Genomic DNA, 17,331 nt, shown 5'->3' with positions numbered 1-17,331 from the left:
TAATTATGCAAGTGTATGCGCAGAGCCCAATGAAGCATTTAATTCTTTGTGTGGTTCAAGCTGGAGGAGGTTCTGCCTGCAAATCCCGAAATTCTATAGGACTATTTGGATCGCCATAATTCCCACAAGACATTTACTAATAAGTGATGGATTCACATCAATACGGCATTTCTGCCATGCATCGTGTAGTTAGTTCCAAAGTAAATCTGTAGCAAAGTTATTTTTAGGTAAGTTCTACGAGAGGTGATTTAATTTTTTGTCCGGTGTGATATATTCAGGATGGACGATTTATCTTGAAACACCCTTTGTAACTTTTAAACTAACAGATAAACGCTAAAATTGGGTACGAAAGAAATATCGACAGGGAGAAATTGTTTGACATACTCTGCAGTACTATTAGATCAACAGTGCTGTCATCTCAACATAAAGTATGTCCCCATTTTAGAGGTCTTGATCTCGTTTTCAGTAAGTTGGTATCTCAAACCGTTCTAGGGATGTGGAAAACATGGGTAGAGATTGCTTGAAATATGTATTTTTGCAAAATTTTTATTTTTTTCTCTTCGATATTACAGCAACAGTGTTTAGCAGTTATAATTACAAGTTTTCGCAGTTGCATGATTTTAAGCAAAATAAAACCTTTGAAAAATCTCCGAAATATATATGTTTATGGTACTGTAGTGTTCTTAGTTTGTATCATGGAACAATCCTTGTTGTATTGTAAGTTTTCGTTCAATTTGTATATTAAAAATATGTAATAACCTGATGAAGTGACTTTTTTAAAATACAACTTCATGTTGGGTTGGCTACACTGTTTTATTCGGGTGGTATTGTAAAGTATGGCTGTCGATATTTGCATCGTACAAAATTTCAGCTTGTTTGTGTATTAATTTAAAGGTTACAAACTTTTTTTTAAAGATAAATGTTCACCGTATGTTATGAGTGCGTGTATGTATTATAAGAATATTGTATAATTTATATTAATAACATTTAAACATTATTCGTTTCCTTTCCTATTTGAGAACTAGCAACTTGTGTATATATATATATATGAATTTTCATTCTTTTAAAACTTTTGTAGATAAGAAGGTAGAATTCAAACAGTATAGAATATGAGTACAATATTAATAGATCTAAATTAAGTTAGAGAAATTGCTTTCCCTGTAATAGAGCTGAAGTAAAATATACAGCATAACTACTTGTATTCTCTGCTTCCGTAAAATGGTAAATGAAAAATAAACATAACTATAGAAATGTTAATCTTTAGTTTCATAAAAGTTTTCGTGTATATATATATATATATATATATATATATATATAACAGGAAAAGAAAGATATTGGTGAAGGGTAGTTATTTAAGTACTATTGACTTATGGTCACTTAATAAAACGTTTTCGTAAATATCTTTCCGCATATGGAGAAAGAAAATGTGGAGTTAATGCATTTCAATATATTGTAGTCAAACAACTATGCTGTACCAACATCTACAGAGCAGAATACGTGTTTCGGAAATGTGCCATACATCTACAGTGGTTGTGCGCAACCATCTCCTGTTGAGCAGTTTCAACAGAGTAAAGTAAGTACATTAAAAACAAAAGTATCTGGAGGAGTTTGGTGTATCTTCTATTTCTGCATCTGTGCGTATTTCAGTGGTTGATGGTATAAGAGAATTAAATTTGCAACTACTAACATTCTATATTTGGAAACGATTGCAATGGAAGTGACTGTTAACTGATCGTTTACCTTTGGTAGAATTTTATTTACCTATAACTTACTTCAAAGTTGTATTTTTCTTTTGTGAAGTGTTAATGACAATAAGCCTTGTGAGCCAGCATATGTAGAGCATTCTGTTGTGTATCTAGTAGTAAACATTGCTTTGAAAACACAGAAGGGTGGGGGGAGCTAGACAAATTTCTACATGGCTAAAAGAATTATGTGATATAGTTCGCGATTTTTCCCCATATCTAGTGATTTTATGGTAAGGAAAAAACGTGTGTGTGTTGAAACCCTTGAATGATATTGTGTAGTCGGCTCTAGACATACGTATCCATCTCGAGTAGTACCTTTATTTCTTTTTCTTTCTTTAAATGAGGTAATCAGTGGAAGTGTTCGTGATTCTACAGAGAGGAACATTCTTGGAAGTGCAGTTAATGTGTTTTTAATTGTTAGTGTAATCAACAGCAAACATAGGTATACACAACCAACATGTTCTTTTGTTTGTAATTACGAACGAATTGAGCTCAGTGACTGAGCATGTTTTAAGAGAGCCAAAATACACCCGACGGAAGAAAACACTTAAGTGTTGGAAACTTTGGGCGAATTGAAACAAAACAGGACAGGTAAGTAGAAAATGGTTAATACAGTTTTCAATACCATATACAAAATGACGTTCTCGTTGCATCATAGAATTGAAGAATTAAAATTAATTAGTTCGTTCCAGAATTGTTGAAAAAAGAACATGTAGGTGTAAATACTCATTTTTGCTGGGAAATATAAGACAGGAGGTTTTGGCGCTTATTAAACATATTTGAGTATTTATATTTAATAACTAAATAGCTTGGATTATGCAAAAATTAAAGTGTACTGCTGCACATTTTAATATTCGTTGTATTTTCCCTAAATATTAGGATAAAATATAGCAAATAACAGTTGTAGAATCAGTAATAATAGTGGTTAACGAATGATAGTGTAATCATTTCAGGTACCATACATACATGATTCCTCAGGTTAAAGAAGCCTGGCTTATTCTTCGTTTTTAATATATGTGGCTGGTTCCAGTGAATAACCGGCTAAGTCGACTGTTTTTGAAAATTGAGATTTTACAGGTATAAACTTCTTTGGTGAGTTCTACATTGTGTAGAACCGGCTAAGGCAAATTCATAAAATTGAGGAAGTTACAGCATTTGATTATGTCAAAATTAGCCAAGTAACTGCTGTAAAATTTGCCTTTAAGCTGCTCTCTTGTAAAATTTACTTTTCCCGACTTAGCCGGTTATTCAGTGGAACCAGCCATATAATGGGATGTCATCCCGTACCATTCTTCAGCTTTGAAGAAAGTTATTCATATTAAGCATAAGGATTTCATTTTATTTATTCTCTGTATTTTATTACGAAAATAATTTGAATTACAAGGGACAACTACAATTTTGTCTTTAAAATAAGGATTAAGTTTCCAAATCGTAAGTTCAATCTGTATTAGATTTACATTAGATATACGTGTTAAAATGTCGCGTTGCAGAAGTTATTACATTTCTTAGTGTGTTGTGAATCTGTAATAAGTAGTATATTACAGTGTAATAAATATTATGTTGAATTATTTAATCACTCTGTATTAAAATGTATCCTTTATTAAATGTATCTGAATCAGAATAACAGTTCCTTTTCAATATGAAGTTTAATATATTGTAATTGGTCACTCATATGTATCTTCCATCTACGTATCGTAGGAAGGAAAGAAGACTGGGTTGACATACATGTAATTAATTATAAACCACTATGTATTATTTACAAATCATGGAACAAGAGACTATTGAACTATTGATAAAACTATTGAACGAGAGACGACGTTGGTGGCACATTTAGTAAAAATGCTATTAGTAATTATATTAGTAGTAAATACATAATTATTCTTGAAGTACGAAAAAAAATTAAAATGCTATGTGTCAAACGTTATTTATTAGTAAGTTGGATCACTTCAATGAATCATATTTATTTCTTTGCAGGCATTCTTCGTTAATACTACAGCTTCGTACTTACCTTATAACTCCTCCCAGGGATATGGAGCAACGCAAACCAGTACTTACAATTACGGATCATCTGTTGTGTCATCTAACTTGACACTTGTTTCGCCAACAGACGTGCAAAAAATTCCAGAAAAATCTCAGCTACCTTCTCCTAGAATGGTTTTGCCTCCTCCCCCTAGTGTGCCATCTTCAGTGAACCTGACTTTATGCCAGGGTATAGACTTGCCACCTTTACCTGTGTCATTACCTCCCCCATTGCCTCCTGAACCTCCACCTCCACAACCCGCTCCTCCTCCAGAGTATACTCCAGCGTACTCTTCCCCATCTCTAATACCTATCCCGGTAATTTCGAACCCAACGCCTGCATTACCATTCAACCAAAAATTTACTGATACTCAAAGACTACCTTCTAGGTCTAACGCTGTTATACAAATACCTCTTACAACATTGCCTGTGCCTGCTACGCACAAGGTAAGTTCCACAGTTACTTTAGTCTTTTCAGATACAGGTATTTACTTATTGATTGGTGTATATTTCGTTCTATATTTATATGGTAAACTTCCTCGTGGCAAAGTGGTTAGGTACACTTGTTGTGGGAGGCGCGGGTTCGATTCCCGGTGGAAGCTCATGTTCGGATCCCACGTTAAGTTGTAGGTGCACGTCTTATATAGACTCGCTGCTGAAAGGAGCGCTAAACTCGAAATCAAATCAAAAACATTTATTTATATGTCCATCTGACAAACATGTTACTTTTACAATTGACCTAAGATATCCAAATTCAAAATAAATTAAAGTTTTATTGTGTATTATGCACTTAAAATCCTACATTTAAATTTCAAAGTTCTCCAATAAATAGAGTCGAAGGAGGATAATTTCATTTGTAAATTTGAAGTGGTGAAGATACACTATTCGTTATTTCGATACGCTAATGATTTTTTCCGTGGATAAATTGTAAACATTCGCGACTTCGGCGCGAAGATTCGGATTCGTATTGCGGTGAGAAAAGATTTGAACTATATAGCCGTAGGCTGTAGCTCACAAAGCCTTAATGCTAAAAGGAACACTAAATTCAGAATAAACCAAAGTTGATACCAAATTGTTTAATAGCTAAATTACTTATGTTTCAGAGTAAAGCATTCAATAGAAATTCAGATGATCATATTGTCTTACTACTGGGATCTCATTCATTCATTAAGAAATTTCGAAATTAAATTCAGTATGCTATTCACGATTGTATTGTACCATGTGACCTGTGAAAACGGAGTCTTAACTGCTTGACGTTAGAATAGCGAGTTCTCTGTATTTGACTATTATTCAGCAAACAATCCTCTCTAAGTAAAGCGGCAAATTTGTACGGAATTCGAATGTCAGAACAGTCGTTGTGACGTTGTAACATTAAGAATCTGAACATTGACGCTGACAAAAGAACAAGTTAGCTAATGAAAATGTAATCAATTAAGAAGTATTCAGATTGAACTTCAGCATTATCTGGAGAGGTCGAAATCAGTTCGTCGCAAAATGTCGAAAGAAATATACATAACACCAGCACCATACGACACTAAATTACGAAAACCGCTATAGGTGTGTTGAGTTTTTATAGATGGTGGTTATTGCTGATGGATAATTCTGGTTTGGCATGTCATGTGTAGACTATAACTGGAATGTTGTCTCTTTAAAGTCGGGAACAGATAGCCAGATCAATTTTTGACAGGAGATAAAGTTATAAATTGGTAACTAATCTGGATTACATTGTTGTTGGAATTCATCAGTTATAATTCGCGTAATATAAATCATCGTCTGTGTGGTTATCCGTAGTAGTATCTTTTAAAATGAGGGGAGGGAGATACTCCTTTTGAACTCCTCCTCTGGGCGCCCATGCTCATAGAGTTTACTTGTATGAATCTATATCTGTATATATATTATAAAAATGAAATCGACTTTGTTACATCATAATGAAAAAACAGCTGAACGCTTTGAAATGAATTTGTTTTCAACATGACAGTTGTGTCGACCTGAATTTTAATTATTTCACTTTGATTGAAATACTATCCTAAGAAGAGGGGTAAAATTTTCACAAAGAATAACAGCTTCACCGTCTGATATGTATTTTGTTTACAATTGGGTCGAGATGAGTTTTCTGACTCACTTTGATTCAAATAGGCATCGTAAGGGGATGGTTCAAATGCACAGTTCAAGCATTTTCTATAAAACTACGTATGTTTTTCTGTGCGAAGAACGGGCATTCCAGATAATATCCTAACAAAATTATTCCTCTAAAAGCCTTACGATCATTTCAGTTGCATTCATATGGACCAGTCTCTTGCAGTAATGACAGTCAATGTTTTTTTGTAATTTACGAAGATAAATTGAAGCATCTTAAAAATAATTAAAACTGAAATATGCGTAATCGTAAAAAATTATCTTCTAAGACTGGCCTTTAACTGTTATTTAAACGGTACTTCTTCGTTTTTGCTATGGCCAGTGATTTAAAAATTCGATTGTGCATAGCTTCGAAAACTTGCCTCCACAACGTAATATTTCGCACGTTAATAAACAGATCACAGTCTACCACCATGCAAAATTTGGTCACGATGGTATGAATTCGGTGTATGGATTTTTGTTTTGAAATACATGAAGCAAAGTTTGATCCTGATCGGAATTTGGTGTGTAGGTTTTTGCTTTCGAAAATATGACGTAAAAATCGACACCCTTAACTCGGAAACCGTATGTTTGCACAACATATTTCATATGCTTATATACCTAGGTCTCGCGATCTATCTTTATGGCAAATTTGATTCCAATTGGATGATTAATGTATATATACGAGGGCTAGTCAAGAAAGACTTGGACTGATTTTTTTTCTAGGCAATTTATTATTACTCAGCAACAGGCACATGATCCTTTTCAAAGTAGTCCCCGCCCATTTGAATGCACTTTTTCATTCGAGTCTTCTAGTCCTCAAACACGTGTCGCAGGCCATTCTTTGAGAGGTCCTTCAAAACCGCCTCCGATGCCTTCAGAACCTCGGAATTATCGGAGAAGCGGCCTCCACGCAGTCTGGATTTTAGGGCAGGGAATAGAAAAAAGTCGCACGGTGCGGTAGGCGTCTCCACCATCCTCAAACCTTTGCAACAGCTCCCTGCAAGTCTCCACTCGAACGGCCTTCTGCTCTGGTGTCAGGAGTCGCGGAATCCATCGCGCACACACTCGGCTCATGTGGTGGTGGTCATGCAAAATTTTGAAGGCACTGCCATGAGATATGCGTAGTGCGGCTGCCAGATCGTCGATACTGATGCGGCGATCTTCTCTAACAATTACTGCTGCCGTGTTAATGTTCACCTCAGTAACAGCTGACGCTGATACACCTGGTCCACCAGCTTTCGTGATTGTCATTCGGCCCTCTTTAAACTCTTTGAACCACCAGAACATGGTACTTCGTGGCAGAGCGTCATCTTTGTAGGCTGCTCTCAACATTCCTAGAGTTTCTGTTGCACTTTTCCCCAGGCGATAGCAGAACCGTATAGCTGCAAATTGTTCATCTCGTAATGACTCCATTTCTTCTACAGGTGACTTCTAGAGGCGGCGCAGAACATCACCTGCAATAAAAAGTCGTGGTTACCAAACATGCAATGATTCCTTAACAACATTTTATATATATGCACAGCAAGACCCACCCTACTTGTATGCCAAACTATGAAGCTCCAGCGTTAACAGAACTGCCGGGAAAAAAATCAGTCCAAGTCTTTCTTGACTTGCTCTCGTATATTATACGACGCAAAATTTGACAGCCAGTAACTCGGGAACCCTAAGCCTACATAGCATATTATTTCATACGCTTTTATAGTAGATGAAGTTCTACCACTATGCCAGTTCTGATTTCGATTGGATGAGTTTTACGTATGTGTTTTTGATTTCGAAAATACGACGCGCAGTAATATTTAATATATAGAAGGTCAAGGTCTTCCACCATGCACCAGCTTTAGTCCCGATCGGGATAAGTTCGGCTGAAGTCGTATGATATATATATATTGCTCTTGATTTTTCAGGGGAAAATCAAATGGACCATAAATATTCTAACTACTTGCCATAAATTGCATGACGTAAAAAAGTACATTCAGGGGTGGAATGGGACGTATAAGGTGTATATTAACCTTTATTTTTATAGTTAATCGCATATTTATCTAAATTTGTGAAAGAACGAGCGTATATGGGGGATGGGTATCCGTTGTTTTTGAAAACTACTGAGCGTATGCCTACTAAAATTCTACAATTACATCATTGATTACACCCGTACAGCTTTCACAGTTCTTGCTGCTATCTGTGTCAGTTAAGATTATTCTATTTGAAAAACCTTGTACATATACTGTAATTCACGGTTTTATTACATTTTCTTTCCTCCTCTGAAATTGAGTGATTAGTAAGTAGAGACTAAAAATTATTACTTGTATAAATATGTTCCCAAAAAAGTTACAAAACATTAAATACGTAAGTGAAACCGAAAATTAAGGTAGATTATCCTAGTAACTGTGCTTTCGTGGAATTTTTGTTGCAACAAGAGTTACAGAAACTGGGAAATAGGTATAACTCCCACAAGATTAGGATTGTTGTTCAGTTATTCTGTTGATTCTGATTACTAGTGATTTAAAATTGCTATTAATACACGTATAGTTACTAGTGATTGAATATATATATATATATGTATTCAAATTTATATTGTTAATGCATATCCTATTATTTGATTGCATTTTCTTTCAGCTCGCTGATACAACTCAGAAATCGGTGGAAACGAAACAGGGTACTAAAGGTATGTTTATAAAATATTACTGATTCAGAACAAATTATGGACAAATTTTCACTTATCTACATCTTTTTAAGCGTCCTGTGATAAAATATTTGGAGTAGCGGTTAACGATTGTAGAGCTGAAAAATATAGGGTCAATCCATGCAAAGTGATCGAGATAAAAGACTGATTCAGAATAAATTATGGACAAATTTTCACTTATCTACATCTTTTTAAGCGTCCTATGATAAAATATTTGGAGTAGCCGTTAACGATTGTAGAGCTGAAAAATATAGGGTCAATCCATGCAAAGTGATCGAGAAAAAAGAAAAATTGCTGCTCGACTTTAAAAAAAAAAAAAAAAAAATAATAATAATAATAATTTTTCATGAATGTTTAACCTATATCACGGTACTTCTGAACCACAATTAATTCTTTTTTACATCGCATGACGACGCAGCGGCTGCCGCCATTTTGCGTTTTTTTTTTTCGATTTTAGGCGTTTACGTTGTTCTGAATATCTCAGCCTGTATTTGTCCTACGAAATTGAAAATTGCTAGGCGTCTCCAACTCGTGCAGAGCTAAAACTTTGATCTCAACATTTTTGCCTAACTTGAAGGGGATGAAATCTGTGCCTATAGTAGCAACATTTTTGGACATTGAAGACATGTTTGGGAAGAGGAAACAACTGACGTAGAGGTCTGAATTGGTGTGTGCATGTAATCCGGGGTCCTAAGTTAATACACAAAAATTTATAGACTTTGTAGCTGCTCCCAAAGGCCTGAAAAAAGATCGTAAAGTTAAGGATTTATACTAATTTAGCATGTTTCACTGTCCAATATCTCCAGTGGGCCTGGATGAAAAAATCTGAAATTTTGGGAATAGTTAGTTCTTTAGTATACCATAACACACAACAAAGCGCGTTTTGTGTTTTTGAGCAGAAGGAGGTCAAAGTATTAAGTAATGACGTCATACTCTAGGAGGTGTGTTGTTTATAAATTCAACTGGAAATTTGTTGTTGTGAAGTAAAATAAAGTAGGATGAATGATTAGTCCAGTCAAGGCTCTCAAGCTCGTTTGTTTCCTCTAGTTGTAACACTCTTACCACACCCACAGTAGCACTGGTGAAGAATGCCGCTATCAGCAGAAGGCGAGGAAAGTCAAAATGCACACTTGACAAAAAAGTCCGTAAGTACTCCTTGCGCTTGCTGCTTGCTATATCAATGAATTCAATCACCTATATTCTTGTTTTAACTGTCAACTCATGCAGGAGACTGTTGTCCTTTCGTTTGATCTACATTCCCATGTCAATGTTCACAGCGAGTAAGTGTTCAACGTAACGCCTAAAACAACGTAAACGCCTGAAATCGAAAAAACGCAAAATGGCGGCAGCCGTTGTGTCGCCATGGGATGTTGAAAAATATAGTTAATTGTGATTTTGAAGTACCCTGATATAGGATAAACGTTCATGAAAAATTTAAATGTTTTTTGAGATGGTCGTGCGGCACATGCTTGATCACTTAGAATGGATTGACTCTATACAATACAATAGCTTACCGTATACAGTATACAGCTTATATCCAGTATACAGTAGTTTATAACTTTAGTAGTTTACATAAAGTATATGTTGATGCTAATATTAGAGGGAACGCTAAAAGGTTTGTGGCTGTGCTGGTCGCACAAGGAAAACGATGGTAATGATGAAATTTTAAGTTTGCTCAGAGTATTCTTTCGAAGCTCAATATATATCAGTGCAGATGCTTCTTTGTAAACTTTTCGTGTAGGTAGTTAATTTCAAATAGCTCCTTAAGATCCAAAGAAAACTTCTATCGTGACTTTCCTTTGTTGCGATTGCGCAAGACCTTCGATCGCAGTGAAGAGGATGACTTTCATATTCAAAAAGCTCATCTGGATTAAATATCAAACAAGTAACATCTGGTTTCCATCATCTATTATGATCTTAGGAAAAGCTAGATCAGCGTCAGATTCCTCGAGAACCTGTCCTATATCTTTATTCGTTCTCAGATTAAGTCACGAGAGACATTGTCCTTACATGTTGCTGGTTTTAAGATCCTGAGTGAAAATCTGCTGACAGGTGACCCAACGATACCTGCGACCAGATTGCGCTATAAGATTAATGTTTTTCTTTGTCCTTGCACTCTCAGATCAACTACAGCCCTCGCTATCGGCGATGGATTTTCGGCTCCCTGTAAAACACTGCTAATACTGTAAAACATTTGATTTAGTCATTGTAGTATCACCTAGTATTGTGAAAGTTTCTGAAGATTTTTTTTCAAACGCTGAGAAAATTTTGTGATTTCACACTGCTCTCGGAAATTCGTTTCCGATTTCACTAAATGATTATGGTAAATGTGGATAGAGACTCCACTTTGTCTCAGAAGTAAAGATTGCATTAATTGCGTTTGATCTGTTATGGCAAATGGTTAAATAGCGCACCATTGATTTTCAGAAATTAGGCAGTTCTGTGACGAACGGATAAGTACGCTTTTGTACCCATATCCGCGGAAATGTTGACGTATACTTGTAAGTTATTACGTTTCATCTTTAACCCTACCTAACTTGTTGCAATACACCTCAGGACATCTCACAGAGAAATAACCTGGAGGCATAAGATCGGGCAAGTAAGTGGGGTATTCCATCTCCTCTTATTTCCCGACGCAGTGATTAGGGAAATGTTCAAATACTAGTTCTGTGCATGGATGCTGTAGTAAAGTGATGCTTCCGTCAAGTTGGAACCCACATCATTTTTCCAGTAGACTGAAATAGTCTGTCAGATCTTTTACGTTGCAATGGTTATCGCCGTATATTTTGTCTATACAACGCGAGCTAAGGATCCTAGGTATTGTACAGAGCTAGAAAATTGTGATGTGTTGTTTCAGAATGTAACCATTACAGTGAAATGGGCATTTATTTTTTCAACCAATGAAGCTGACACAAGACAGAAGAAATAATTAAGAAACTTGCTATATGACACAAGTATCAAGTATATGAAAGCACTGAAAACGAAATCAGCCATTTCATGTGCCCTGTGAAATGTTTCCTCTGATACTATACATTTTTAGCTTACATTAAGTACTAGAGTGTTTCTACGTTGTCAGTCTTCAGATATTAAATTTAAATAATTCTGGAAAATATTGATTCAGTACTATTAGTATTGCATAGAATATTGGAAACATGAATAGTTACTGTTAACGATTTGTTTAAAATCTATTCTGAACCACTCAGTATTTCTTCTTTTTCTTGTGTTGTTACTGTGTATTTTTAGAGTCAATAAGGAATAAAAGGAAAGAACCGATCAGAAACAGTTCCAGACCAAAAATTCCCACCAGACATATTATAACTCTTGCATGTTTTGGCCATATCTCGTCCTGTATTCTTAGCAAGTATTCTATTAAGTACCTTTTCCATTAGATATTACTATATACCTTGCATAAGTTCATGTGTTGTGCAACCCACTAGAAAGCTAATACTTAACTAAGAGAAGGCAGGCGACTAACACAGAACATTAGGGCGAGATCATTTTTGAATTACCATGACTTCTCAAGATACCTCAGTTGAATTCATATAATTTGTTGGATGTGCATAATGTGTGCAATGCTTCTTTTAAATAGGATTATATGGCAGTGATACATTATTTACGCTTATCGCATCTAATATTTTAATTACAGGTATGGTGTTTTTATAGGTAAGTTCTTTGGACATTGCTTCTTTGTGAAGTAACAGATTTTACCTTTAATACTTGTTTTTATGCTCGGATATTCTCTGTCTGCACTATTGAATTAACTGGGCCACTGCTATTATACAAGCTCGCACAGGAAATGCCATTCCAGTGGTTTGTTCAATACACGTTTATTTATCACCGAAATATTACAAAATTAATTGCCTAAGCATGGAAAGTGAGTTTAGTGCAGAATATATTCAATGTGTTCACTACTTTGTTTCACAACTAGTCCAGGATCTGACTATGGTTCTGTAGGAAAGTTTGAGTATGGGAAATTTTTCTTCAGAAAACGTTGGTAGGTGTCTTACTAATTATTTTTTACTTGGGTGGACATCCGACATCTGGTACGTTTTCCGGGTATGACGTCATCAAATATGGCGGATACTTAATCACAAAAATGTTCATATCTAGGCTAAGATTGGAGTGATTAACACGTAATTTTGTGTTTTTTTCTTTGAGGATTTCTTAGCAGGAGTCGTAGTATTTGGTCTAGGAATTAATTCGTGCGGGTGGACAAGAGATGGCGCAACGAACGGAGCGTCCCACAGTTCCGTGTATCCACACATGTGTTGCAAACCCCTGTCATCGTGTATCGTTCGTAGTATAGGGCAGTGGATTAAAGCGTCAACAACACCAGTTTGTAGTTAAGTGAACATGGCGCAATTTGTGCCTGATAAAGTGTTTTTGCGGGATGTCCTGCTGCATTACTTTAACATGCAGAAAAGTGCGACTGAAAGTCATCGTATTTTGGTGGAAGTGTATGGTGACCATGCTCTAGCTGAGCGAACGTGTCAGAAGTGGTTTGCACGGTTAGAAGTGGTGATTTCGGCTTGGCAGACCAAGAGCGAGCTGGACAGCCAAAAAAATTTCAAGACGAAGAATTGACAGCATTGCTCGAGCAGGATTCGTGTCAAACGCAGGAACAACTTGCAGCAGCATTAGGCGTTGATCAAACAACAGTCTCCAAACGCTTGAAAGCCATGGGAATGATTCAAAAGATGTCACATTGGGTTCTACATGAATTGAAAGACAGAGACGTTGAAAGACGAAAAACCATTTGCGAATTGCTGCTTCAACGACAGAGCAGAAAGGGGTTTCTGCATCGAATTATTACGGGTGATGAGAAGTGGATCCATTACGAGAACCCTAAACAAAAAAAGGCCTGGGTGAAACCAGGTGAACCAGGTCCATCACAACCAAAACGAGATATTCACTGTGCAAAGGTTATGCTGTGCATATGGTGGGATATGAAAGGTGTGGTGTACTATGAGCTGCTGCAACCGGGTGAAACTATGAATGGAGAACGTTATCGACGACAATTAATGCGTTTGAAGCAAGCTCTGGCCAGAACACGACCAGAATGGGAGAACAGACATGATAAACTTATTGTTCAACATGATAACGCTCGCCCACATGTCGCAAAACCGGTCAAAACCTATTTAGAAAATGTCGGATGGGAAGTTTTACCCCACCCGCCGTATTCACCAGACGCTGCTCCTTCGGACTACTACTTGTTCGATTGCATGAACAACGATTTGATTGGACAGCGGTTTACTTCTTCAGAAGATATCGAAACATGGGTCTCTGACTGGATCGCTTCCAAGGATGAGGACTTCTTTCGCCACGGAATCCGTACATTGCCTGATAGATGGGCGAAAGTGGTGGCTAGCGATGGACAATATTTTTCTTAAGGTATTTATGTATTTTGTGTTTGTACTACAGCTTCAATGTGTGCGTACCAACCGCACGAATTAATTCCTAGACCAAATACATATCTTTTTACTTAGGTGAATATTCGATATTTCTCTGGGATGGCGTCATCCAAGATAGCGGCTGCTTAATTACAAAGTATTCATATTTTGACTAATATTGGACTGATTGACATGCAATTTCGTTCTTTTCTCAAGATTTGCTTAACAGGGGTCCTAGTAACTATTTTTCTTACTAAAGTGAACACCTGACACATTTCTATGAGATGGCGTCTGCTCAATTACAAAAATATTCATACTTCTGGTAATATTTTACTGAAATTAACACAGAATTTCGTTATAATTTTTCATTCCTGTTAAGCAAATGTTCTTGTAACTAGTTTCAATTTAGGTGGTCATCCGACAAATTCTCCACATATGATATTATCCAAGATGAAATCTATTCAATCACAGAATTCTTTATATTGCTGGTAATAATATTGCTCGTATTTGACTAATCAACATGAAATTTCGTTAGTATGTTGTAATTACTATTGGCGAAGCGAATACCTCAGAAGTCGCAATTCACTTTTAATTCTAACATAGTTCCAGATGAACTAAAGATGCATTATTTAAATAGTACTTTAAATATATTAAACCATTTATATCAACAGAGACATTCACAGCAATGCGTATATCTGTTCCTTGTATCAGTATCGAGAACTAAAATCTAACTAATTTTCTGATCCAGTAAACTATGCGCTCTATCAAATCCCTTTAACTGAAATATGTTATAACACAATAACTAATTATTAAGATAATAAATTTATAAACAGCTGCGTTCATTCTGATTTTATAAATATTATTAACAACATAATGTCAGTACCGTTCCCTAAAAACTAATCTGTTTACAAATAAGAGGTACATCAGAAGTTTTAAATTACACTATGTGAAAAACGGAATGTAATATACTACAATGAGTATCACCACCGTTTTTTTTTTTTTTTTTTTTTTTTTTTTTTTAAGATCTTATCTTAAAAGGATTTTTACAAATTGAATGCGACTCCTTTGCACTTACAAAAGGAACAACATGTTTCCTTATTTTTCTTACAAATGTATGGGTTTTTTGTATATGTCAAACAAGTACATGCCCCAATAAACTCATTAGGATACTGCTGTAAGTTTTGTTTTGACATCAAACAATTTTTTTTCACTTCAAAACCAAAATTACACGGGTCTAAGTGAACAATTGTGACATCAATACATTGTTGCTAAAGGTATGTATAAAAGAGCTTAATAAGTATCCCTTGCCATTGTAGGTGGCAAGCCGTCAATTTCTAATTTTTTCCATGTTGATACTGACAAACCATGAATTCATCTATAGATTGCAATGAGATCGTTTCTTCGGTACCTGTATTAAGTATTCTTCTGCTGCAACTTGAAGGCCTTTTTCTACATCATCCCAGTCAGACATCACTACAAAATTTTCCAAATATATGTTCGATGCAGAGTGAATAGCAGCTTTCTTCGTACCGAACTTACTATTGTAAGACCCTGACAGAGCATGGATAGCTGGAAGCAATTTGCATAGATCTTCTCCCATTTTTCTTTTAAAAGTTATGAACATTCAAAAGTCGTATGGAATCAACAATTTCATTGTTTAACCACATTTCTTGTAAACCAATTCGATGTAGAGTAGGCCAATCAAACAATACTAGTACCATTATATCAATGTCATCACTAATGGGAACAATTTTGGTGAACCCATACTGGGATATATACTTAGAATGAATCATCATTCTAAAGTCAGCTTCCTCTACTAGTAAACAATTTATTTGTGGATGATTAACTTACATTCCATTTTTCACAGATGTACAGTTGAATGTTATCTCATCACTAGCGAAGGCACTGAAGTGTAGTTCACATGGCGCTTCAATCAAAAACGGCATCAATATTTTTGCAATTAACTCTAAAATAGCAGTTTGTTAATTCAAGATCCTCAGAAACTAGTAAGTTATACGACCAATGGAATGTCTTCGGAGATAGAAGCTATATACATAACAGAAGCACTATTTTACCTTCGCATTCTCTCATGTTCTTTTGGTGATGGTTTGTGGTGCTATCAAAAACATAATCGACCCTTCACAGTTCTTCGTGATGTTCAGAATATACGTAAAGTAAAAAAGAAGCTACTTAACCAAAAATTTTCTTGGCAGTTTTCATCATTTTCCAGATGGAATTCATAACATCTATAGAGTAACAAGTTTTCCGATCCATTTGGAACAGGAGATCATTATTGTGATAGTGATAGGCGTTTTTAGATCTTTCAATATCGCTCTTTTCTGTGGTTTCCTCGTAAACCCTTCTTCATCGAGGAGTAGAGAATTATTTAAATGTACAAAAAATGGCTTTTAGAAACTTAGCTCTTGGACACTCATTCATAAACACGATTGTGTGATTTTTTGGTTCCAAATAACACACAAATGGTGTCGTTTAGAAGTCTCTCCTTGAGGACTATGGTGACGTGCTCGTTTCCTTGAGGATTTTTCCTTTCCATTTGATAAAGTAGTTGTTTCCATAGTCTCACTTGTTAATGTTTTCTTCTCCCTTTCAGGCTGCAAAAGTGTATTTTTATGAGTATAGTGTTTATAACATGCCTTATTCAGATTATGGTAAAATGTTGTTTACACATTTATAGAACACAAAGGTTTAAGAGCAATGTCATTTCGCATTTGGGCAGCTGCTCTTAAATTTCCTCTGCCATTTTCAGCAGTTAATACACAATGGTTAATTACATTGCATATGAGGCATGAATTTTTACTATATTGGAACTCTCGACTTACGACCCTTGTTAAGCAAATCTTGAGAAAAGAACGAAATTGCATGGCAATCAGTCCAATATTAGTCGAAATATGAACATTTTTGTGATTGAGCAGCCGCCATCTTGGATGACGTCATCCCAGAGAAATATCGGGTGATCACCTTAGTAAAAAGATACGTACTAGGAGCCTTGCTAAGCAATCCTCAAAGAAGAAACACAAAATTACATGTTAATCATTCCAATATTAACCTAGATATGAACATTTTTGTGATTAAGTAGCCGCCATATTTGATGACGTCATATCCGGGAAACGTACCAGATGTCGGATGTCCACCCAAGTATAAAAATAGTTAGTAAGATACGTACTAACGATTTCTGAAGAAAAATTCTCCATACTCAATCTTTCCTACAGAACCATAGCTAGATCCAGGACTAAACTGCTTGCAAACGAATTTTTGAGCTTGTCACAGCCTTATGGTACAGGTTTTCCGAAATTGAACGGTACAACTTCCGATCAGTGTCGTGAATTCCACTACCTTTGCAGGCTTCCTTGGGAATACC

General features: G+C 35.8%; 1 protein-coding gene across 4 annotated transcripts in view; it reads left to right on the top strand.

Annotated features, from left to right (window-relative positions):
• LOC145660468 (uncharacterized) overlaps positions 1-17,331 on the top strand; it is a 132,697-nt gene that overhangs the window by 103,006 nt on the left and 12,360 nt on the right. For 3 of the 4 annotated variants that reach the window (XM_081725532.1, XM_081725531.1, XM_081725530.1), the window contains exons 3-5: positions 1,457-1,573; positions 3,720-4,211; positions 8,496-8,544. In XM_081725532.1, coding sequence (XP_081581658.1) covers positions 1,457-1,573; positions 3,720-4,211; positions 8,496-8,544 — 658 coding nt within the window. The remainder of the gene's footprint in view (positions 1-1,456; positions 1,574-3,719; positions 4,212-8,495; positions 8,545-17,331) is intronic. The other variant, XM_081725533.1, reaches the window with a different exon arrangement.

Source organism: Thermobia domestica, chromosome 9 (genome assembly GCF_964235325.1).
Source record: "Thermobia domestica chromosome 9, izTheDome1.hap1.1, whole genome shotgun sequence".
NCBI lineage: Eukaryota > Metazoa > Arthropoda > Insecta > Zygentoma > Lepismatidae > Thermobia > Thermobia domestica.
The sequence above is the reverse complement of the archived record's forward strand: the minus strand, read 5'-3'. Positions and strand labels throughout refer to the sequence as shown.